Below are 25,602 nucleotides of genomic sequence, written 5' to 3'. Positions count from 1 at the left end.
GTTTTCCCGGTTAATGAATACACCCCCTCCACTGGGTATGTGACCTTGAGGTGACTCACACTGTCCTCTGCAAAATGGGCATCTGAAAGTGCCTGCTTCAGGCAGTTTTACGAATATCAGCTCTGGTCTCTACTACCCTTTCCAAGTGTTCTTACTGGGGCGCTTGCGTGGCTCAGTCAGTTAAGCGTCTGCCTTCGGCTCAGGCCATGATCCCAGAGTCCTGGGATGGAGCCCCACGTCGGGGTCCCTACTCAGTGGGCAGCCTGCTTCTCCCTCTGCCTGCTGCTGCTCTCTCTCTCTCTCTGTCAAATAAATAAATAATCTTAAGTGTTCTTACTATTGTGCCCATTTAATAGCTAGGGGAACCACTTAAATGATGCCTGGCTCCAGAAGCCAGGAAGAGGGAGCTCTGAAGGGTTTGCAGCACTCCAGAGGGACAAGCTTCCCTTGAGGAAAAGCTGACCTCTGCCAGGTACTCCTCAGAGGTTCCCACCCCATTCCACCTTATCTGGGGCCTCTCTGGCAATCAAGGCAAGAACTGGGACGTGGGGAGAAGCTGCTTATTTTGGGAAATTTCGTTGGAGAAAATGCTTGATTATCGAGAGAAAAAAAAATTGTAGGAAGAAGGATGGGACTTAGATTCTAGAGTCTTCCTTGGTAGTTTTAAGGGCTGAGACTCCTGTCCCAGCAAAATAGGAATTAATTAACAGAGAGAAGGACTCGCAGCTAGTGATGACCACGGAATATGAAGCTTTATGAGAACATTTGCAAAGCAACACGTAAACCAAGGGCAACTGAATACCGGGAAAACGGTGGACCTAAGAGGCAAGGGGACGCGGAAGAAGCGGTGGTAAGAGCTGGGTGGGGTTGGCTGGGGAAAGCTTCCCAGAGTGGGGTGGGGGTGTGTGTGGACCAGGCTAGGGAGGGACAAGGCTTTCCTTGGGCTGCAGGCAGGCACAGGGAGTAGCATGCACCTTGCACCCCAGCATCATCATTCCAGAACTGGCCAGTCCCTGGGAGCCATGCTCCAGAGCCCTGGCTCATGACCTGCCGGCCTGGGAATCTGCCCTGACTCCTGGGTGGGGATTGCCCAGCCACACACCTGCCCGGCCCACTTGGTGCCACTTAGAAATGACATGGGAAGATGGGGTGGCCTCGAGCCAGGTCCTCTCTCCAGGAGTTTGGCCCAGGTTTGACCTGCGGTCTGTCCAGATGTCTTCTCATGGGGATGTCTGGGGAGAGAGATGAGGGAGGAGTGTGGAACCTCTGGGGAGGCTGAGGGGGATTCTGAGAAGTGCAGGAACTGCGAATCAGGCCTGTTGCCTCTTTCTCAAGGGGACAGGGGGCTAATGGGAAGACCGTGGACCCATGGTCAGTCTGACTCTGCACTTGGCTGCTTCAGGGCTGGGCATGGGCTGGGAGCAGTGGAAAGAAGCCCCAGGTTCACAGAGCTCCTGAGCGGGAAGGGCCTCAGTCTCCCCACTTCCTTTATAGAGAGGGACCTGGAGGGCAGGGGCAGGGAGGGGAGGATGGCCTATGTGTGGGGGTGGGGGATAGGGACAGATCCAGGGTTGGAGGAAGAGCACTGCTGTGGTTTCAGGGGTTCCCTGGAGGGTGACAGGCACATCCCAGGCCTTGGTCCAGGGCAGGAGCAGCAGATACACCATGGCACTGGTGCTGGGGCAGTGGGTGGGGGAGATAGAGACCCTGGGTGTCTCCCTGTAACGGGGCTGGGCAGGGAAGAAGGGCTCAGCTGCTCGAAGGTGAAGGGGCTGGGGAGGAGCTCCCTGGTGGGGAGAGGGAGGATTTGTAGGGACCTGGGCTGAGACCAAAGTGAGGTAGGGAGCGGAAACAGCACCATGAGGGACAGAGCTCTGGGCCCAGGCTGAGGGCTTCACCTTTGAATCGAGAGTCAAAGGGAGCGCCTGAAGGTCCAGGACCCTGAGGGTCACCCCTGGGAGCAGGGAGGCCTGGGCTCAACACCAGGTCTCCCCTTGCTACATTCTTTGAGCTGCAGCCTAGTCCACCAGGGCTGGGTGGAGGGGTCTCCTGACTCCAGCTGTGGACTTTGTGGATCTTGTGGCAGGTGGAGGGGTGCTCTGGGGAGACACATTCGGGGTGGGCTGGGAAAAGAGTGGTGGAGGACAAGACTCGAGAGAACATGGGGACTGAAGTTGACTCTTGCTCTGTCCTCACCCCCAGGGATGCCCCGAAACTGGGACAGAGGCATCTCTTTGGGGCTGTGTGTTCACTTTATAAAGTGGCATTTAGATGTGTGCCTGCAGCAGCCTCAGGAATGACAGGATTCGGCCATCTGTCTCCCGCCCAACACTCCACGCTTTAAAACAGTGGCATCCTGCCTGAGGCCAGCAGTTTGGAGCAGAGAGGATCTGGAAGAGATGCCAAGAAGAGACTGACCCTTGGGGAGAAAGAGGGAACCTCTCCTCTTATCCATTGTCCCTGGGGATTGGGCAGTGGGAGGGGCCCTGGGAAGAGGAGCCTGGAAGTTCACTGGCCAAACGCAGCACAGGGAGGCCAGAGGGACCTTGTATCCGAGCCCTTTGGGGACAAGCTCTGTTTTGGCCCAAGCAGACTTCCCGCCTTCTTGTCCTTGGGCTCCATGCCCGGGCCCTGCCATCAGTACCTGCTTTCTGAGCCAGCCCCTGGCAAGCACAGCCATGAGATCATGGGGTGGGGTAAGTTGGCAGGTTTCTCATCTTCACTGGAGCCGTGGCAGGTGCATGGCGGAGCCCGGCGCCCCTGTAATCTCCCTCCTGGCCCCATCTCCTTTCAGGGAGGTGGCTTCTCCAAGTGGCTAGTGTAGTGTTGTCTGGTCTGCCTCAGTCTTCAGATTCTAACAACAGTGGAACCCTGGCTTGTGCCATGCCACGAAGGCTCGAGATTAGACTTCAAGAGATGGGCCAGTGGGACAGAGGGAGGAAGAGTTCCAGTGGAGGACATATATCAATAACAAGCGCAGCACTCCTCCTCGAAGGCTTATTCTGTGTGTACTTGGGGCTCTGTGCTCAGCACTGTGCAGGGGGTTATGTAGTCTTCACCTTGACGCTGGAGAACACAGAAACTCAGACGAAGCTTTCGCAGCCGGTACATGGCAGAGCTGGTACTCGCTCCTGAGTCTCCAGCTTTTTGATCCATCATGAGGATCCAGTGACTTGGTCTCCCAAATGTTCACTCATTCCTTCATTGAGTCTTCAGTGGTGAATAAGAACGGGTTCTCGGAGGGCAAGAGTTGGAGGTCAAAGAGGCAGGAAAGATAAGAGGCGAGTTCACATTCCAGACAGCAGGAGTCAGAAATGCAGAGGCGGGTGGGCCTGTTTCTGTTGGGTACCTCCTGAGTCAGAAAGGAAGCCGCTGCATCAGACCTGCAGCAAGGGGGAGCAAGGGAGGGGGCAAGATCTTCCGACTTCCAGGGCCACGTCGCTTGTACGCGGAGGGCATGTCCTGCAAAGAGCAGGAGAGTTCCGACCGGCTCAGTTTGGAGGTGGGGGTCTAAGTGCTTTGCTTTGTGCCCCGGCTGGCGCTGAGCCCTCTAGCGGCATCTGTGTTGTACTGCAGGCGCTCAAGGGAGAGTGGTCTGGAATGTAGTCTCTATTTGGGTGCTGTCTTCATTGGGGACCATTCTTGTTCCCCAAACAGCCTCCAACTTGACAGCCACTTATTCAGGTCCTGACATCCCCACCCTGACTCCCAGAAAATTTTCTCTGGTCCTTCTCCAAGTACCCCCACTTACTTCCCCTTTCCCGGGGATGAATTGGGGCTGGGCTTGGAGCTCCGGAGGGCATAGCCCATTCCTTCCCCATGAGCCCACAATTCCGCCTTGACTCATTCACCGCTCTGTTTCAGGACTGGACCCACTGTGGTGAGCCCAAACATGCTTCTAGCATGGATGTGTGGAGAAGAGGGATACCAACCCTCAGCTGTTCCTATCAGGGGCCATGTTGGTGGCTTCTGCCTGCCTGCTCTTGGAATCCAAGTCTGTGCCCCACGTTAGTGAGCTTGCGGTTAGACCTTGGGTGTTAAGGTCCAGTAGCAACATGCACAGTCAAAATTCTAGGATGCTGGGGCCTGGTAGGACTCTAGAGAACACCAGGGCTCATCGGTCCTTCATTTACAAAGAGGCATGCCCCAGAGAGGGAAGGGTCTCATCTGACATCCCATAGTAATCTGCAGGACACACTGGGTCTCCAGGCCTCCATGTCACAGTGTCTTTCCCCATGCCACACTGCCTCCCTAATTTTTTTTAAGATTTTATTTATTTACTTGTCAGAGAGAGCACGAGCGAGCTGTAGGGAGAAAGGGAGAAGCAGGCTTCCCGCTGAGCAGGGAGCCCAATGAGGGACTAGATCCCAGGACCCTGGGATCATGACTTAAACAGAGGGCAGATGCTTAACTGACCCAGACGCCCAGGCAACTGCCTCCCTAATTTTGACACACCTTCCTCTCCCTCTCTTTTTCCTCTCATGTCTGTACTTTTCTTACACTTTTCTCTCTCAAGTGAGCCCATCTGAACCCTGCCATTCTTCAAGGTTTAGCCAGGTGCCCTCCACTCTGGAATCCATTGAATCTTTCTCCTCTACTTTCTTTGGCACCATGAGCAGCACATTCTGCTACTTCCAATTCCCTGATTGTCTGTGACACAAATTAATGCTTTATTACTTGATGTCCTAATGGCCTGGGTTCTAACCACCTGTGTGACTTTGGGCTAGGTACTTCACCTTCTTAATCCTCTGTTTTCTAATCTGTAAAATGGGGCAGGCATTTGAGGCTGAGTGAATAGCAGAAGCAAGCTCTCTCTCTGGAGAATGTCAAGATTGAAATCTGAGGTGTGGTGGGTGTGGGCGGGGGTGATGGTGGGAAGGCAAGCAGGGGCAGGGTGGGTGGCACCTCAGCTGGGACACGTTCTGTTATTGACAGTGAGGAGTCCTTGAGGCTTTTTTGGAAACCCCCCACCTACGGGTTTGGGGTGGCCATGAAATGGGGCAAGAAGGGCACCTATTTTGAGTTGGCAGATGTGGATTTGAACTTCAGCTCTCCCACTCTGTGATGCCTCACAGATTCCTAGATCTCTCCGAGCTTCCTTTTCTAGTCTACAAAATAAGGATTATGCCTACACCATAGACTTGTGGGAAGGCTTGAATGCGAAAACATCTATAAATTGCTCAGCTTGGAGTCTTGTACTTAGTAAGTACTTAACGAGGAGTAGAACTGTGGGCTGTCGTCATCCAACAGCACATGTCTGCCTGCCTCTTGGCCTAGTTCTGTCCCTGGGTCTGTCTGGGGTTGACAGGCTCATTCCTCACTTAGCAGTTTGGAAACTTCTCAAGGGCAGGACCCACATACATGCCTCATCTCTGTGCTTCAACTGCTCCAGGAAGTAAACGAGGGGAGAGCTCTTAAGAAGAAGGAGACGTTATCCTTTGGGGCCCCTAGGGGGCTCTGCAGAGGCCCAGAGACCTGCTGGCAGGTGGTGGGAGCGGAGTCTCAGGCCCCCTTGGCCACCCATTGTAGTGTCCCAGGGGATCAAAGTGCACAGGGAGCTTGGTGTTGACAAGGCATGCGATGGGCTGTTGATCCAGGTCTCCTGGGTGTGGTGCTTGGGAGGTCAGGAGCTGTAGTGGACCTGTGCCATTTGCGAAGCCTGTGAGGAGGGGCAGACTCAGTGTCCAGAGAGCGAGCACGGGGTGGGGGGCTGAAGGGAGACTGGCTGCCAGCTACCCTACCCTACCACCCCACAACAGCATCTTCTTGGCCTGCCCTGGTGGAGGGGAGTGGGCAGACACAACATCACTGGAATAGAGTCTAACCCTTATTACACAATTTTTATAAAACACCTACTAGGTGCTGAGCGGTGTGCCACATGCTGAGGATAGTCATTTGGCAAAGATTGAGCAGTTCCACCTGCATAACGGGGTATTCAAACACGCATTTGGAGAGGGAAGCACCATGGGTTCTAGGACCTCTGAGGGCTGCCCTCGAACTGCCCAGAATGGTGGTGAGGAGTGAGGCCTAGTCGAGCCCTGTAGACTGAGCCAGGGACCTGAGAGCACTTGTGTGGCTGGAGGGCACTGGGGGTGTTGGGCAGGGGGTGGGTGCAGATAAGCCCAGAAAATTATGCAGGTTATTATGTAAAATACACATGCTGGGGAGTATGCGCTATGTCTCAAGGGGAGGTGGGAGCCATTGAAGGCTTCCTAGGGAGGGAGGATATGTGGTCAGACACAGGGACTGCTGTGCTCTGAGAATGGGTAGTCTGGGATGGTCTGACTTCATGGTCTGGTTTCACGGAAGAAGGAGTGATGAGGGGGTGGGGTGCTCCGAGGGAGGGGTAGAGGATGGGATGATTGTGGAGTGAGTAAGAATCTGGTGAGGGGAGCTGAAGTGGGTCTGCACAGGTGGGGGCATGGGTAGGGTAGGACTCCCCTGGAAGGGGGTTGGAGCCCAGGAGGGTTTGTGGGTGGGAGAGGGGCAGGGGCTGAGGCAGGCTTTGCTGGAGGGGGAGGGCTGAGGTAGGGGGCCAGACCTGGAGGAAGAGCTGGCCAGCATCCTGACCATGGCCTTGTCTATACCACCTCTTCCCTGTAGACCTCAAAGGCTAGTCTGCTCCACTAGGACTTAGATAAGACATGCTCCTTCTCAGAATGTCACTGCTCTCATCTGAGAGATGGAGAATGCAACACCTTTCTCCCTGCCACTTGGAGTATCCAATTAAGAACACTGTTTCTGTACCTGGGCCTTGTTCCAGGGTACAGGAACAGGGAGGGGCAGAGCTCATGGTCATATAGGTCCTCATTAGCCACAAAATGGCTCGAGGTGGGCTCTGAGCATGATGACTGAGCTCTTGGAGGGCTTTGGGAGTGGTTGCAGGACAGGGGTCTAGGGGTGTGTCTAGGGTTAAGACCAGTGAACATGGTCCTGGCTAAGATCTCCTTCTCTCCTCTGTGACCTGAGCTGCTTTCTCATTACCCAGGCCCCCAGGGCTTGGAGGGGAGGCCTCCAAGGGGAGGTGGGATGATTAGGTATAAAAGGGTGAGGAGCTTGGACAAGCCTAGCTCTGAAAGTCTCCAAATCTTTGCATTTTTCCGCTTGTCTTCTGACTCTACAGAGCCAGGAATAGGAGGAAAAAATGCTCACTTGTAGTGGGACGGGGGGTAGGGGTTGTTCAGGCAATAAGAAGGACTTCCAGCTCCATCTCAGGGGCCCCAGCTTTCTCTGTACCCCAGAGGAACCGCTGAGTGAGTGGAGTCAAGTGATGCTCTGGCCGAGGAAAGGGAGGCCCCCATGAGGAGTTCCTGGCTCGAGTCATCCCTATGAATCCTTATTCTACCTTTTTTCTTCATCCCCTACTTCTCTCTCTATGGTTTCCTTCCTTCCTTCCTCCCTTTTAAAGATTTTATTTATTTATATGACAGGGAGATAGAGAGAGAGCACAAGCAGGCAGAGCAACAGGCAGAGGGAGAAGGAGAAGCAGGCTCTCCGAGGAGCCTGATGTGGGGCTTGATCCCGGGACCCCAGGATCATGACCTGAGCCGAAGGTGGACGATTAACCAACTGAGCCACCCAGGTGCGCCTTTGGTTTCCTTTCTAGCTCTCTTCTCCTCCTTGTTCGCTCAGGTTCTCATCCACTCACTTGTCCCGTCTCTGACTCTCCCCTTCCCGAGTTCAAGCTGCCTATTATCACCTCTTGGAGCCCATCTTGGCAGGACGTCAGCCAATGTAAGACAGGGAGTCTGGCTGTCTCCTCTCCAGAATGTCCCTGTCCTCCTGAAGACCAGCCAGCCACCGGCAGCCCTACTGTGCCACCTGCTGCCTGAGGCCAGCTGTCACTCTTTGGAGCCCAGGGCTAGGGCTGCTGCCACACGCTCCACAGCCCCTGGGGCCAGGCTGGGGATGGTGGCTTCCTGCCAGCTTTGGCTCCCTCCCCACTCCTGTTCTCACCCCAGGCATCCCCAAGGCCACATGTGTGTGGATGCATGTGCGTGTGCGTGCGACTGGTGTGCAAACACTCACGTATGCATGTGTGGGTCTGTTGGGGTAGTGCAATCGAATGTGTATGTCCTGCCTGCTGTCTGTGTGTGTGCGAGTAAAGAGTGCACACAGGAATGTGGGAGTGGAATGTGGGCTCTGTTGAGTTTTGTCTGGAAGCCCCTTGTGTACTCACGAGCGTGTACATGTGAGGGCATGTTAAGTAGTGGAAGGGCACATGTGTCAGGGGTACTTGGAGAAGCTTGAGGGAATGTCAGGTGGGAGCTCATCGGTGCCTGGGGGGCACTGGTGAGCAAAGGAGCAGCATGAAGACACATGACTATAAGCATGAGGGAGAGAGAGCACAGTTCATCTCAAGCACCTCTGTGTCACACAGGCCTGCCTGTAGAGTTTAGGCTGATGTGGGCCTGTTTTCACCATGGGGTGGGGGCCAGCAGGCCCTCTAGGAGGGTGTCCGTTTGGTTCTGTGAGCCCACATGTGAGCATCCTGGAGGGCCTGGAGGAAGCTGTCTTTGTGTACGTGAAGATGAGTCCTCCCAGGCCAGGGATAGGCTGGGCTAAAAGGGGAAGTAGTGATTTATAGGCTTTTAAAGAAATGCCTCAGCCTCCAACTGGTCCCCAGATTCAGTGAGTCCCACGCCTGACATCACTCATGAACCTGAAACCACAGGAACAAGAGGAGGCCGCCTCCCCCACCTGCCCACCCCCTGCAAGCTGAGGCCAAGGCCAGGGGAGAGCTAGCACATCTTCAGCCCTGGAGCTCCTGCTGGGTGTAGCCCTGCCCAGCTGAGGCTCCAGTCCCAACCAGAGACCCCCTCCCCCAGCGCTGGAGCAGTGGGCCAGCAAGGAGTACAACACTGGTCTCTGTCTTGGTGCCCCCTTCACCAGCCAAGCCTGGCCCCTCCAGAGCTAGGTGGGCCTTCTCCAGGCTGCCTTCAGGGACTCAGAGGGAGGAAGCCCTGGATAGATGCTGGCTATGGAAGGAAGAGCAAATAGCAGTGCCCAGGGGTGTCGTCCCAGGGAGTCCCATCCCCTGAGACTAAGTGGGTGGCTGTGCTTAGTGCTGGGAGATTGTCCTTTGGATTCACTTCTGCATGATCTTTTCTGAAACTCACTTTCTTCTTGTCAAAAAAAGTGCAGAAATCCCCCCTGATCAGTATACCCATGAAATGAGGCAGTGTGGCACATGGCATGTGCTCAGGGAATGACAGGTGTCTCCTCCCTGAGCCCCTTCCACAGTTACCCCTGGACCAGCTATGAGTCATCTCCTGCTGGGCAGCAGGAATCCCCGGGTTCCCATTCTGGAAGCATGAGTCAGGACCAGATTGGGGAGGAGAAGGGTCACACTGGGGTCAGATGCTGGACCCAGGCAGGAAGAGACACGTGCCTGGCTGCCACCTTATCACGATTGGATGTGATGTCCGCTGCCAGTAACTGGTTCTCAAGGGCTGGAAAGGCAAGGCCCTGGGGCTGAACGGAGCACCCCTCAGCTCTGTGGGCTGAAGGTGTTGTTGATTCGGGCTCTGTGATATGAAGATGCATTGCAGATAGAACAGTCTGAATAGGGCCTGGGCAAGCCCTAGAAGGCATTGTGTTCATGGCTGCTGCTTTTGCAGCTGCTGCTACAGGACCTCTAGCCCTGGGGCTGAGCCCAGCCTGAGGACTCCCTCATCTACCTCAGAGCTTCCAAATCCATCTTGCTAGATCTGGAGCCCCATCCTGGTTCCCTGACAACCTCTCTTCTTGATCTAGATTCTAGCAGTTTCCAATCAGGGCCCAGATGAGCTTTCTCCAGGCTTTGGCAAGTATCTAGGATGGGGAAACCATACTGTCAGCTCTCACTCCTATACTCCTGACTCTGAGGAGGGGATCGCTCCTTCTTTGTTGCTGCAAACTTACCATTCAGCACAACGGACAGCGCCCCATGTGGGTGGGCCACAGTGCGGAGGAGGGTCTCCGTGCCTTGCAGTAATCAATATTTTAGCCACACTATTTGTATACCCCGCCACACTACTCGTATCCCACAATGCTTGGCTTCTTCTCTCTGACAGCCAGAACTTAGGGCTCTTAGGTTTCTTAGGGCAGCTAACTATGGCTTATCCATGTCTCAGTCACTAAACACACCATGCTAGGCATTCACATAGGTGATGGGATTTAAGACGAGGTGCCTCAGATAACCTTTACAGGTGGAAGAATGGAGGGAAGTGGTATAGTGACATGCCACCCTGACAGGAAGAAAGTCAACTGAAACATAGGCAGAAAAAGAATCATTCACCAAGCACCTGCTGTGGACCAGTCCTTGTTGGGGACTGGGAGGGAGTGGAAAAAGTGCAGAGAGGTTGTCTTACCATTAGCTCTGGCCTTAAAGCGGCTCACATGTGCACTGAGGAGGCATTGACAAAGGTTTCTTTCTTTCCTGTTTATGAAATTTGCAGAACTATTTTGGGGAAGATACCAAACCTATGGTATGCAAAAAAAAAAAAAAAAATGAAGCAGCAATTTTGCTGGGTGGATATAAACAAACCTCATAATCCCTCAGTGACTAGCAGCTAGACTACCTGCTTTCAGCAGCCCTCTCCTGGCTTCTCGGGCTACTGCCCCAGCAGGGCCCCTGCCTGCTCCTGCTGGGGACACAGTCCAGGAAACTGGCGTGGAGGTCCAAGGAAAACAGAATTTGATGACTTTATGGATTAAATACATACCGATGTGTCAACGGTGTGACAATACCAGAAGTCAAAGGTTATATTCTCTCCTCTCTCTCTCTCACCCTCTCCCCTTCTCTTCCCTGGGCCTTTGGGGCCCATTAGGATGAGCTTGGTCCTAGTGGTGTGTGGGAAGGAATCTGGCTTGCTTCTCCTCCTATCCCAAGCCCTAGAGACCATAGCTTCTAATATCCTCCCGAATGCTTGGTGCTGAGGCTCCTTGTGCAAACCATGGCTCAAGCTGCCATTCCAGCCCTCTCTCACCCAGCCTCCAGTCTGATCCTCTGGACAGAGAACTGTTTGCCCAGCCCACGCCTGGCAGCCTGTTCCAGACCATCAGGATGAACGGGTTTGGCCGACCAAACTGGCTACAGTCTGTTTTTAGTGAGATAAAGAAAGAGTCATAGCTTTTAGCCACGGCTGAAATAAACTTTTTGGATTTACTTTCTTTTGAATCATCTCTAATGTATGGAAAAGTGGTAAGAACAGTACCAAGAATTTATCTTTTCTGACCATTTGAGAGTTAGTTGCTGACCTGATGATTCCTTTACCCCCAAATACTTTCATGTGTATCTTCTACAAACAAAGGCAGTCTCTCTCTCTCTTAGCCATAAGATATCCATCAAAATCAGGAGATTACAATGGATACATTATTGCCATCTAACTCTGAGACCCCATCCAAGTTTTACCAGTTGCCCAATAATGTCCTTTATAGCAAAAGGACCCCATTCAGAATCGTGAGCTAGTTGTCAATCTTCTTGGTTCCCTTCAGCCTGGAACAGCTCCTTAGTTTTGATTTTCATGACCTTGGCACTTCTGAGGATAATAAGCCAGTGATTTTGTAGAATGTCCCTCGGTTCTGGCTTGTCTGCTGTCTTGTCGTGTTTAGATTTGGGTTCTGCATTTTTGGCAGGAATATCACAGAAATGACCGCATCCCATCACGTGCTGTGAGATTGCAACTTATCCCTTTTCTGGTGCCGTTCACTTGATAACTGGGTTCAGATGGTATCTTCCAGCTTCCTCCACTGTAAATTATTTTTCCCCCTTTGTAATTAAAATGGCATTGTGGAGAGATACTTTGAGACTGTGTACATGTCCCGAGCCTCATCAGATCTCCTGTTCGTTCTAGCATCGTTGATGTTTCTGGCTTAATTATGACTATGATGTCTGCCGAATCCATGATTGCTTCTACATCTGTCGCTTAGGATCTCCTGCACGGAAAAAAATTGTTTCTCTTCTTCACATTTATTTATTCATTTATTTATATTTATTAGTATAGATTCAGGGATTCCTATTTTGTTTATTTATTTTGATGCTCGGATAGTCCCGGTTTTGTCAGTGGCTGCTTCTTCAAGCCGGCTTTAGTGTTCTTTTGATATATCTCCTCTGTTCTTGAGGGGAACTTTCTGGAACAAATGATCTGGACTCATCTTGTGATATCCTTGCCAGACAGCATTGGAATTAGCCATTTCTCCAAGGAACTTTAGTTCCTTTTGGGAGGAATGGTATTTGGAAAACATATCTGGGCTAATAGCTTTTGAAATCTTGCCAGTGATTTTTAAACCCTTAAGATAGGATAGAGGGTTGCCTTCAAGCTCCAACACTCTAGACCAACATTCCAGACCAGTGATTTTAAAACTTGTTCAGGTAGTGGACAATGTCGAAGAAAGAGACTTTTAATGGAAATATATATCAAGTAAATGTAATATTTTAAAGAATCTCAAACATCATCAGTGGAGAGAGTTAGGGAATATATGTATATATATGTATGTGTATATATGTATATACACAGACATGGTTTAAATCTGTGTATTTTCGGGGCACCTGGGTGGCTGAGTGGGTTAAAGCCTCTGCCTTTGGCTCAGGTCATGATCCCAGGGTCCCGGGATTGAGCCCTGCATTGGACTCTCTGCTTAGCAGGGAGCCTGCTTCCCTTCCTCTCTCTCTGCCTGCCTCTCTGCCTATTTGTGATCTCTGTCTGTCAAATAAATAAATAAAATCTTAAAAAAAATAAATCTGTGTATTTTCATCTATTTATCTTGAAGGCCACAGGTCCACACTTGCACTTTTAATCTCAGTACTGCATTGTTCATTCTAGTTTCCTCTGTGTGTACAACCGATCTCACTTTGTGGCCACTGTTCCCAGATGCCATCTTCTGTTCTGGGACAGGAAACCCCCCCACCACACCCTGGTCTGCTTTCCCCATCTAATAGCACCAGGACTGAACTGTACAGGAAGAAAGGCAGGTAGGTAGGCAGGCAGCATGTTGAACTTTTTTTGCTGGCCAGTAAATTATGGCTTTTTTCTGATCTTTGGAAGGTTTTGTTCAAAACCTGTTTTTTTTTTCTTTTTTAAGATTTATTTATTTATTTGACAGACAGCGATCACAAGTAGGCAGAGAGGCAGGTAAAGAGAGAGGGAGGGGGATGCAGGCTCCCTGCTGAGCAGAGAGCCCGACGAAGACGTGGGGCTGGATCCCCTGAGATCATGACCTGAGACGAAGGCAGAGGCTTTAACTCACTGAACCACCCAGGTGCCCTCAAAACCTGTCTTTAAAAAATGATAAATATTTTGCCATTTTTTAAAGTGCCAAACTATGTAATTGATACTTAGGAAACAGAAAGAGAAACTTCATCTATAATTTTACCACTTGGATAGAACCATTGTTTAGGACTTTAGCATATTTCTTTTCAGTTTTTCTCCAGTGCATCAGTTTTCTTTTAAATATAATTAGAACTGAAATTCTACACCTTCCCTTCCTGCATGTTTACTGAACGTAAGAAGAAAAACATTCGCTACTTATGAAATACCAGTGTGTGCCAGGCTCTGCACACATTGTTTTCTCTGTCTCATTTAATCCTTAATGTGATTTTGCAAAGTAGCTCTTCTTCTGATATTAGAGATAAAGAAATCAAGGCTCAGGGAAACAGCGCAAAATGATTCTTCTAGGACTGGAACCCATGTGTCTCTCTTTCCACCCTCTCTGAAAGTCAAATATTTTTGTTTCTATTACAACACTCTGCATAACTCTTATTTTAAATGAAGGCATTTTATACTCAGGAGGGACTGTTTCATAACTTACTCAACTATTCCCCTATTGTAGAATCTGTGGGCTGCTTCCTTCCCTCTCTCCCTCTCTCAGGCTATATAAACAATATATAAACAACAATGAACATCTTCGTAGATACGGTTTTTCACTAATTTTTTTTTTAAGGTTTATTTATTTTAGAGAGAGAGAGAGAGAGCACATGAACAGGGGGAGGGGCAGAGGGAGTGAGAGAAGCAGACCCTCCGCTGAGCGTGGAGTCAGATGCCTGGCTCAGGTCCATCCTAGAAACCCAAGATCATGACCTGAGCTGAAACCAAGGCAGACGTTTAATTGACTGAGCCACCCAGGCATCCCCGCTAATTCTTTTCTAAGGGGCTGACTTCATCTGAATTCCATACTCAAACAATATTGGCATATTATTATTTCAAAAGATAGCCGATACTTTAATAGGCAGAAAAGCATCTTGATTTAATTAGCCTACATGTGAATACATTTGGTTTTAGTTAAGAAACATTTCAGGGGTACCTGCTGTATATCAGGGATGATGGCAGGAACAGAAGATACCGAGACATTTTTATTGTACAACTCAGCCAGAAATCCAACACCAAGGTATCTCAGTTAAGTCAACCCATGACTACAGCTGATGGTTTCAGGGGCTGTGTCAGTGAGGCTCTCACTGAAAGGCTGAGGGGTGATGTGGGCGGAAAATAACAAAGTAATGGGCTGGCTTCCTCAGCTCAGGAGAAATGATGTGGGGTGGATGGGATTCCCAGCTGACAGCTGTGAAAGACTTCCTTACTGGGTCTTAGCGCCCAACCATCACACCTAATACTCGCCTTTGTGTTTTGGGGTTGGGACCGGCTTTGCTGACCGGCTCTGTTAGCTTCTACCAATAGGGGGCGCCAGAGGGAGCCCGGAAGGTGCTTGCTTTCTGTGCTTTTCGCTTTCCCTGGGAGCTTGGCCTCACAACAGCCTTCACCCTGCCTGCCACGGGGCCTTCCTGTATCAGCAGCTGAATCCAGCTGGCAGTCTTCCCAACACTGGGAGACTCGGCTGCATCGTGGCTTCATCACTCCCCGTGTGACTGTTGTCTCCTTATCGGAGTCTGACTGACAGAGGGCAGGCCTTGAGCCCCAGCACACAGAGGCTAGTGGGGTGTCTCCAGGCTCTCGCCCTACGTCAGCGTACACGCAGATACGGGGAAGATCCCCCGCCAGTGCGCCTGTGGGAGCTGCCATGTTGGCTGAGAGAAGGCGGCCTCTTCCAGAGCATTCTGGGGCTCTCTTGTCAGGTTTCAAATAGAATGTGTCTCGCTGGGCTGAGGCACTTCGGACAGGAGAAATTGCAGCTGGAACAGCTGGCTCTTGTCCGTTCCTTGAAGTCACCGGGGTCTCCTGGAGGGGAATCTATTTAAAATAGTCTGTCTTCATAAATGTCCACAAATATTTTGTGTTTGAAGCCTGACCTGGTTCCACAATAGCCTTCATTTCAGCTCCATTTCATGAACCTAAGTGAGCACCAAATGAAGATCAGATGCTGTGCAGACCAGAGGGGAGTTGCAGATAGAATCACCAGTCCTTGGTCCCGAAGTCCCACTGGCTACTTGTGGGCAAAACTCAGGTGGGAAAAAAAAAAAAAAGCTCCTAGTTAAATCTAGTAGATGGAACACACATATTTAACTCTGCTTCCTTCTGGAAACTCGTAAGAATGCAGTGAGGCTTGTTTATTAAAAAAAATTTATTTAGATATAAATATAGCTGGTTATTTGGAAAATGAGAGCTGGTTTCCACATGATTGGTATATTATGGGTCAATCTGCGTAGTGTGAATTTTGCATTTCCTTACGCACAATTTTGTGTGTGAGGAATGTGGGTGAATGCTGAAAACAGCACCCAGTCTAAAGGAGTCACGGAGGATTACACAAAATGCAAACAACTCTGACACGTACCCGCTGCCCGCCTCCTTGCCAGGTGGTACCACCCTTCCCTGGACCTCAGATCACCCTCCTCCTGTCAGTAACTCACAGTAACTTCATGGTAACTGACAAGCTCTGACTCATCTGATGCCCATGTCCACAAGCAAACTTAGTCTCTTGCCGGATAAAATGCCTGATTTATGGTAGTCATTATGAACTTCTTAAGAGTTAAATAGGTGTAAAACTGTGTTACTCTTTTCATTAGGTTTCTATCTTTTTTTAATGTGTCACTGATGATGTTTCTTAGTATGGTCTCCCTAACCCGACTATTTTGCCCATAAGCCTTGTGGTTGTGTTGCATGCTTTTGCATAGTGTGGTAATTTTTAGGAATGCGTATGTCATGGCACAGCAGAACTGGCTATCCATAAGACAAAGAAAACAGCAACGGAGATGATCGTAGAACACTTCTGGAAGCTAGAAAGAAAAACAAGTTGTAACTAACTGTGAGGTAATACCAAAAAATGTGTATATTGGTCTCTGCCCCCAGTTTCCAGGACAGAACTCCTAAAGCCCTTGTAAATTCCTAAGTGACAAGAACTTAGGAGCATCTCTTATTTAATATTTGGTCTTTGACCCTGTCCCTAACACAGGGCTCCTAAAACCCTTGTAAATTCCTAAGGGACAAGAACATTAGGAGCATCTCTTGTTCTAATATTTGGTCTTGGACCTGTCCCTGACACAGGACTCCTAAAACGCTTGTAAATTCCTAAGTGATAAGAGCACTAGGAGCACCTTTTAGTCTATTGAGGCAACTTTGGATGGGCTCCTCGATGGCTCCCGGATGGGGGCCAGTCACCAGACCAAACCATGATTAGAAATTTGGAATTTTCAGCACCCCCACATCCTCCAGAGAGGGGAGAGGGGCTGGAAATGGAGTTAATGATTGATTGTGCCTACATGAGAAGCCTCCATAAAATCCCAATAGTAGGGGTTTTGGGGAACTCCCAGGTTAATGAACATATCCACGTACTGAGAGGGTGACATACCCCAACTCTATGGGGACAGAAGCTCCTGGACTGAGGACCTTCCAAGACTTTGCTCTTTGTCCTGTCTTGCTGTTCGTATGTATCTTTATCATATTCTTTAATAAACTGGTAAACTAAGTGTTTTCCTTAGTTCTGTGAGCCACTCTAGCAAAATAACAAAATCAAAGGATTTTGACCTGAGCTGAGGGCAGACCCTCAACACACTGAGCCACCTAGTTGCCCTTGTTCTACTTTTCATTTCCCCTATTGAATTTTAAACACAGGATTCTTATTTAGTTGCCCAAACCTCTTATTCCCAGATCATTCTTAGCAATGTGTCATTGAATCCTCATAGAAGTCTCTCTGTTGGGGCACATTCAGTTCTACCCGACTTGTTCCCATACATTTTTCCCAGTAGGAGGCACTGGTTCTGATTTTCACCATGGTGTCCTCCCTTCAGGCTGCTGCAAGTGGTGGGTAGACAGGACTCTATGGAGAGAGATTCTATTCTAGGCTCTTTGGGGTCCCCAGGTATGAACAATTCTGTCCCAGCTCAGTTAAACAGAGTGGATCTTCTCTGGGGCGACCATCATCAGTAGGTTTAGGGGGCTTCTTTCCAGAATTTTTGTGGAGTGGCCAGGGCTGAGTCCTTTCCTTGCACTGAGGAAGTGGATCCCAGGATAATGAGCCTACCAAGATTAATAAAAACAAGCTATATACCTCATCATATCCTGGTGAATTTCAGAACTTAAAAAGAAAAACAAAGTGAAAATCCTAAAAAAAATCCAGGTGTAAAAACAAGAAACCACAAAAACAGGTGACGGGAAAAGGACAGAGAAAGAGAATTAGACTTTCACAACTTGAAAAGCCCCAGGAATGTGGAACAGTGCCTACCACTTCTGGGGAAAAGACTCAGATCTATGAATCTTGGCCAAAATATTCTGAAGTATGAGGGAGGAGACAGACATTTTCAGATCTGCAAGGATGTCTCCATCCATGAACAATTTCTTAAGAAACGACTCAAGAAGGTGGTTAATAAAGGGGTGCCTGGGTGGCTCAAGTTGTTAAGTGTCTGCCTTAGGTTCAGGTCACGATCCCAGGGTCCTGGGATGGAGCCCAGCATTGGGTTCCCTGCTCAGCGGGGAGCCTGCTTCTCCGTCTCCCACTCCCCCTATTTGTGTTCTCTTCTCACCGTGTCTCTTGTCAAATAAATAAATAAAATTTTAAAACAAAGAAGGTGGTTAAGACAAATGAAAATTAAATTTGAAAAAACACAAAAATACCTCACGATAGGGGTAGACAAAGAGAATGTGAAATAGTGGAGAGCAAGAAATCTAGTAAAATCTGTAACAAATTGATGGGTGATGATAAATGGATCCTAAGTTGTGTTATAAATTAGACAAGATCTTTGAAACAGAACCCAAGGGGGAAAATTCTCAGTAACAGGTTGAAACTCAGGTTACCCATTGACCCATCCTGGGCTATGAGATGGACATACTGTTGGGGTGGAGAGGAAAGAGGGGATAAGTCTAGGGAAGGAAAGCCGTAGAGGTTGCTCAAAGTTGAGGGAAGTCATTGAACTATATAATTTTGGTGTGTTGATAGTGAAGTACAGGTTGAACTATAACTTGAAATATAACAGTAACTGTTAGTAAACTTGAGATAGGTAGACAAATTCCCAAATACTAGGAAGGTATTTAAAAAAGAAAAATCTTAAAAAAAAGTTTGGAATGATACCTATTAATAGTAACGACCTATGGGATATGTGCGGGAATTTAGGGAAGTAAGGGAGAACTTACATTTTCCCTTTCCATGTTCTTTGATTTTCCATTCTTTTGAACAGTTGGGATGCACTGAACAATTGCCTTTAAAATTAAAGACAACAGAGCAAGAAACACTGAAAAATTAACAGTGTTCACAGGGGCAAGGTCTTGCCCTGTCTCTAAAGAAACTTTCCCCAATTCTTCCTTTTTTCCCCCAGGGTGATTTTTCATTCTTCCACAAATGAATAATGACTAACTAGAGAAAAAGCCCAGAGAATGGCATGCAGAGACTTCCTGAGCCCCACAGGAGAAACTGAGCATGCGCCATAAATAGAGATAGTTATCTGCATACTTATGGGTCCACATTTGCCGGAGAAGGGCGATGTTCTGGCATGCCCTGTGGTGGGTTCATTCTTGTCATCTTTAGGAGACAGACTCTATGAAGGGAGTTAGAAGACACCGGGTTTGAAGTCACCAGAGATGATGAAATCTCTGGCCTGGTTCTTGACCTCAAGGTTAAGGTGCCTAAAGTTCAGTTGTATCTGGCATTTCTGTGAACTGGTTGCCTTTGTGCAAGTCATCTGACCTCTCTGAGATGAAGTGATCTCCCTAGACATACTGGGTTGTGGCACACAGTCAACATTTCCCAAATCTTTTTTTTTTTTTTAAGATTTTATTTATTTATTAGAGAGAGATTTATTAGAGAGAGAGAGAGAGAGAGAGAGAGAGCGAGCGCATGCTGAAGAGTAGGAAAGGGAGAAGCAGACTCTGCTGAGCAGGGAGCCTGATGGGGGGGTTCAATCCTAGGACTCTGGGATCGTGACCTGAGCAGAAGGCAGACCCTTAACTGATTGACCCACCCAGGCACTCTATCCAAATGTTTACTGAATATATAAGTGGTTAAAGGAACAAGTGAAGGGACTTGCTTAAGGTCACCCCTCGTGGGAGCTGTGCCTGAAGCCCAGAGGTGTCCCACTGAGCACGTAGTGAAGATGGGTCTCTCCCATTGGCCTCAGCACTTGATGCACCTCCTGGAGGAGGCGCTCCTGGCTCTCCACGGAGCACAGGACCAGGATGCAGACCACCACGTCCACAGAGCCATCGGCCACCTGTGGCATGTTCTTCCCTGAGGCCACCATGAAGCACTCCAACTGCAGGTGTTGGTTCTCCACAACGCTCTTGATCAAGAACTTCTCAAAGTTGGGGTTGGGGTCAACCCAAGTCACCCGGCATCCAGGCGGGTAGAACTTGAAGTTGGCCCCAGTGCCGCAGCCCACCTCCAGCAGGGACAGCTTCCCAGAGGGGCCCACAAAGTCCTGCAGGTTGCCGAAGAGCTCCCGCTTCTTGCTTGCCATCTGCTCTTTGTAGATCACGGTGAACCTCTGCATGAAGTGGGGGAACCATTTTTTGCATATCCAGTTCCACAAGCTCAGAAAGTTCAGCAGGAACGTGGGGGACCAAAGGCAGGTGCTTAACGACTGAGTCACCCAGGCGCCCCTGAGTATCTATATCCTTGTCCATCTTTAGCTCCTTTCCGCCACACAGAGGTGTTTCTCCTCTGCGCCAAGGCCAGTCCCACCTGGACCCTTAAAGCCACCCGCCCCTTAAGGAGTTCCTCCCACCCCCTCATAATTAACCTCTCTCCTTATGGTCTATCTCCTTTTCCTCCACCAACTTGCAGGCTTGAGCCTCTCCAGCCTATAAAAATCCGTTCCTTTAGCTTGCTTTCCATGCAAGCTACCTTCCCACTTTGCTTTCTCTTACAGCCAAACTTCGTGAGAAATTGTAGCTGGCACTCACGGTTTCCATGTTCTCATCCCATTCGAGCCTCTGCCCACTGACATGGGGATGGTGTCCCCACAGCCCCAGTGAAGTGCATGCAAACAGGAAGGCAGGCAGAGGGAGAAGAGAAAGAGAAGGTGATGGTCTTCAGAAGTAGTGACCAGTGAAAGGAATGTTCTCGCTGAGGTGTTGAGGGAGGCCAGTGTCCCAGTGGAGAGAGAGTCTGTCCTTAGAACCTGGAGGAAGGAAGAGAAAGATGGGTGCGGAGCTAAGTTTGGGTGGAGGAGGGAAGGGAAGGAGTTTTTACCAGAAAGCCCGATTTTCTCAGTGAGGAAGATTATTGTATTACATTGTTGAAGGCAAGGGCGGAGGGGGTAGGATGGAACACAGGGGGAGAGTGGAGAAGCTTTGCCGTAGCAACTAGGGGGACTGCAAAACTTGTTGACCAAAGGCAGAGAGAGGTGCCCAGGAGCAGGGAGGATGCAGCTGAGCCTGGGGACTGGGAACGAGTGGTGATGCCACATCTTGAGGGTACGGTATTTGCCGAGGCTGTGCGGTTGGGAACTCAAGCAGAGTTCAGCATTGAGCCTGACCCAGGCTGGGGGTTTGTCCAGGTGGAGGACACTGAAGGGTAAGAGCTCAGAGACTGAGAGGAGTAAGGGGCCCAGGCTGGAAAGGAAGTCGGGGGCGGGTGTAACAGGCGGGGAGAAAACAGAAAAATGGGGTTCATGCCTGGGGATGCTGGCACAGCAGAAGAACCCGTCTGCTGAGTGGGACGGTTATGACTGGCTCCATAGGATGAGACCAGTGTTTGACATTCCTGAGATGTGGCAGGTGAGGTTCTAGAGCGTGGCCACGTGCAGAGATAAGAGGAAAAGGATGGATGTGAAGGTGGAATTGAGGAGTTAAGGAAGGGTCAGGTTAAGATGCTGGGTGGAGAGCGGGGGTGCCAGGCTGGAAAGGAGCCCCCGGAACCAGGTGTCCGAGTAAGAGGGAGGGAGTGGCCAGGAGGTCAGGAGGTGACTGTGGGGCTGGTGGGGGACCAGCCACAGGGGAGGGGGGAAGGTGGTAATGTTGGATGGCACTAGCCTTTTGGGTTTTATAAAATAGCAGTGATCTGTGCAATCAGTATGTAAAGGCAAAAGCTCAGTCAGCTAGAAAGGATTTCATTTTAGCTTTTTTTTCAATAAATAGCACCCCTTGAATGTATTTAACTTTAAAAAAAAAAGATTTTATTTATTTATTTGACAAGGAGAGGGCACAAGCAGAGGGAGAGGGAGAAGCAGCCTCTCTGCTGAGTAGAGAGCCCAATGTGGGACTCAATCCTAGGACCCCAGGATCATGACCTGTCCTGAAGGTAGATGCTTAACCAACCAAGCCACCCAGATGTCCTGAATGTATGTAACTTAATCCATTTAATCTCCTTCCACTAAGGGGCATTTGTGTCACTGCCTGGTTTTCACCTATGGAAAAGGATGGCAGCAGAGAACACATGTGAGCTCTTTGGGTGAGAGCATCTGTGGGATAAGTTTCTGGCAGTGAAGTACTTAGTAAGAACAAGTGTATTCATTTCATTTGTCTTGTTTATTGAAGGAAGGGCAAATGACTTTAATTTTGAGAGCGAAGCCTACCAGCCCTCCAAAGAGGATGTGCCAGTGGACAATCCCATGAACAAGGGACAAGACCTGCACGCTCGCCATCAGTTACATGTAGTTAGCTACATCAAGCTCTGTAGCTACCAGTGTGACAGGTGACAAGGGACAAGGGCCTTTCATTGTTTCTTGTTGTATTTTTTTTTTTTTTTTAAGATTTACTTATTTATTTGAGAGAGAAAGTGAGAGAGAGAGAGAGTGACAACATGCAATCAAGGGAGGAGGAGAGGGAGAGAGAGAATCCTCAAGCCAACTCTCTGCCGAGCACTGAGTCCGACGTGATGTGGTTGGGGGGTGGGGTGCTCGATCCCACAACCCTGAGATTATGACCTGAGTTGAAAGCAAGAGTCAGACGCTTAACTGACTGGGCCACCCAGGCGCCACTTGCCGTAATCCTTTGAGTGATGTTGAGCATTTTTTTTTTCCATGTTTGCTATTTGATTTTCTTTCCTTTTCTTTATTTGTAAGCAATCTAGTGGCTCAAACTGCCAGAGTTCAAATCCTGGATTTTCGACATCTTCGCTGTGTGACCTTGGGCATTTATTCAACTTTGTTGTGTCTCTGTCTCCTTTCTTAGGATGGGGATGATCACGCTGTGCCGAGGAGTTGTGGTGGGAGCCGCCTGGGTTCACAGAGGCGGTGTGCCTGCAGACAGGCCCGGCACCGGCGGAGGAAGCACTCTGGAAGGACCGCTAGCTCTTGCTATCTCTGTCTGTTCCCCACTTTCCTGCTGCAACCTTTGTCTTTTGCTTATGGATTCGTGTGTTCAGGAGAGCAGCCTGCTGGCTGTCCTTTACCTCGCTTTCTTGTCTTTCATTATTTGGCATAAAAAAAGGTACTACATTCTATGTGGAAATGTGAAATGCTTTTTGTTATGATTACAAACATCTAAGGTACCGAAAACAGATCTTCTTGAGGAATGAGAGGCTGTGTTTTCAGGGGATGGACATGAGTCATGGCTCTAAAGTGTAGCAGGGAGGCAAAGACTACCCCTCCTTGACCCCGGCACCCCCCCACTGGCTCTCTGGAGGGGAGCAGCCTGTTCCCCCTGCAGGGGCTGTAAGACCACCGTGTTTTCGTGAGGCCCGGCTGCTTGCTGGTTCCTTGCTGGGGTCCAGAGGGCGAGGTTGGAAGCCAGGCTGGGAGCCGGAGGGCCAGGGAATGTGGTGTGTGTGTGTGTGTGTGTGTGTGTGTGTGTGTGTGTGTGACAGAACACTGCAGAGATGGGGTGAGCCTCTAGGCAGGAAGAAGATGACTAGGAAAAGCGTTGAGGATTATCTTGTTAGAAGATTCTGGCCAGGGACCCCTGCGTGACTCCATCATTAAGTGTCTACAGCTCAGGACATGATCCCAGGGTCCTGGGATCAAGCCCTATATCGGGCTCCCTGCTCAGCGGAAAGCCTGCTTCTCCCTCTCCCACTCCTCCTACTTGTGTTCCCTCTCTCATTGTCTCTCTGTGTCAAATAAATAAATAAAATCTTAAAAAAAAAAAAAAAGATTCTGCCCAGAATGCCTTAAGGGGTCTCCTTGAGGCTGGGGCAGCAGAGGGAGTTGAGATGACCCCCTGTGCCGTGCACCCTGCAGACAGGAATGTGAGCTCCCAGGAAGCCCTACCGAGGGTGTTTGTGTGCGGCCTGGCACGGAGTGGGCCCATGGTGTTGGCCGGTAGATGCAGAGACCGGAGGAGATGGGCAGGCAGGGCTGGAACTGCCAGGAATGTTTCAGGGAGGGGATGGGGAGGCTGAGGGCTGGATACTGGGCGGGCCCTGGAACAGGGAAATGCCTCTCAACGTGGGGGGGTGGGGGGTGGGAGTGTGTGGGGGTGGGGGTTGCTGAAGCCTGGTAAGCCTGAAGACCTTTTCTTCTTTGCAATGTCCTCCCAGTTCCCTCCCCACTGGTGGAACCCAGGGATTTCTTCTCTGGTGAAGAAAACATGCCCAGGGAGCAGCAGTGACTTGTCGAGGGTCACAAGGTGACCAAGATCAGTGTTGTGCCCAAGATCTCTCAGGCCAGGCTCTAGGGGAGAAGTGGAAGTGTTGGGGGGACAGATCCTGTGGGGGCTGTGGGTGGGAGAGGGCAGGAGTGGCCAGCCGCAGAGCACGGATGGTGTTGTGGGGGTCGAGTGGTATGGGGCTGGCATGGCAGGTGGTAGGAGAGGGCTGAGGATGCGCCCCGAGGGGTTAGGGAGTTATTGTGTGTGTGTGTGTGTGTGTGTGTGTGTGTGTGTGTGTGTGTTTGAGCCATGTGTTACGTATGCACGTATGAGTATACGTGAGTGATATGTACATGCCTGTGTAGACAGGCGTGTGAGTGTGCATGTATATATGTGTGGATATTAAATAGCTGGTCTCTTTAGGCTGCTTGGGGTGGGGCCTGGGGAGGAGTGGGCTCCCCGCACCTGCAAATATCACACAGCCATGAACTCTGCATGCTCTTTAAACTACAACTGAGAATTCCAGGTAAAATCTCAATCTCTGTCTACTCCCCTCATCTCTCATACACACATTCACATACATACCCCCTACAGCAGAGACCACTGAAGGTCTCCTCAGGCACCCCTCTGCCTCTGGCCCTAGCTGTCCCAACAGCAATATGGAGAAGAGGGAAGGCAGGGGGCATAGACCCGCCCTGAGATCACTGAGCTGGAGCTGCTGCTTGGCTCGGTTAGTCTCCCTGGAAGGCCTTCTTATCTAACTGAAATGAAAACACGGAAGGACATTCCTTCCCCACCCTCCACCACCCAGGATGTCCCTGAAGGCTTGGTCTGAGGTGACAAACCGGCCAGCTCATTGTGGGACTGGTGGTCAGCTAAAGGTGGCCGGGGCCCATCAGCTGTCTTTTCCAAAGGCTCCCTAGGTGGCTCCTCTCACCAAATAGGGTCTGGGGAGAATGCTGGCAGAGCCTGGCTCAGGCCAAGGTCAGAGGCAAGTGTGGCTGTAGGCTCCTGGGAAGTGAAAGTGGGTGGTGAGCCAGCTCTGTCCAGGGCTCCCTGTTCCAGCACGATGTGTCCCCCCATCTTGGCTGAGTTTAAGACTGCTGGGACACATTTGGTGGACGACACCCTGAGAGCTGGGGGCCTTTACACAGGAAAACAGCAGCAGTGGAGGATGAGGAGGAGTGCTGGAGTGCAAAAATAAGTGGGCTTACAGACCTGCATCTGAAAGTGTGCAACAGTGTATCCATGGACATCCTGCCCGGTACTGAATGCAGACCCCCATCTGTTTGAGAACACAGACATGCACACAGGTATGTCTCTGGTGAGTACGCAGCGAAATCCAGTGGCCTGCAAGTGTGTCCAGACGAAAGTGTGCAGACATCTACAAAATGTCCCAGCGACATGCACATAGGCGTCCCCTGTCTCTACTGGGACAAATAAAGTAAGTGGATAGGAATGTGTGGGAGGAGGGGAAGGGAGAGCCCAAAGCAACCATTCCCACGTGGCTTCTGGGCCTCAGATGCCTACTGGAGTGAAAAGGAGAGGGGCCACAAGAGGGGTCATGCCCCACTTGGCCAAATTTCTGTATGGGAATGAGGCATAGTGGTTAGGGAAACCAGCGAGGCCGGGCCACGTGGGGTCAGATTACTCAAGAACTGAGCTGAGCTCTCAAGGAGGAACTGGACATGGGGTAAGGAGGCTGTCTGGGAATGCCTTTCTGGAATGCTTTGCAAAGGGGGCTGGGTGCTGACTCCTGGACTAGAACTCCCCC

At 50.2% G+C, this 25,602-nt stretch overlaps 2 protein-coding genes across 2 annotated transcripts in view; one reads left to right on the top strand and one right to left on the bottom strand.

Moving 5' to 3' along the window:
• Positions 1 to 22,743, top strand: part of SMIM41 (small integral membrane protein 41) — a 100,342-nt gene extending 77,599 nt beyond the window's left edge. Inside the window, exon 3 of the mRNA XM_059185288.1 lies at positions 22,473 to 22,743. The gene's annotated coding sequence lies outside the window, so the exon portion shown is untranslated. The remainder of the gene's footprint in view (positions 1 to 22,472) is intronic.
• On the bottom strand, positions 19,394 to 20,270 carry LOC131839762 (N6-adenosine-methyltransferase TMT1A-like). Its single transcript, XM_059187489.1, has 2 exons — positions 20,262 to 20,270; positions 19,394 to 19,939 (listed from the first exon to the last, which is right to left on the bottom strand). Exons 1-2 carry the CDS (start codon positions 20,268 to 20,270, stop codon positions 19,394 to 19,396), a joined length of 555 nt encoding a protein of 184 aa, XP_059043472.1.
• Positions 22,744 to 25,602: the final 2,859 nt, after the last annotated feature.

The sequence above is a fragment of the Mustela lutreola genome, chromosome 8, assembly GCF_030435805.1.
Source record: "Mustela lutreola isolate mMusLut2 chromosome 8, mMusLut2.pri, whole genome shotgun sequence".
NCBI classification, from domain to species: domain Eukaryota; kingdom Metazoa; phylum Chordata; class Mammalia; order Carnivora; family Mustelidae; genus Mustela; species Mustela lutreola.
This window is presented reverse-complemented; position numbering and strand designations above follow the sequence as displayed.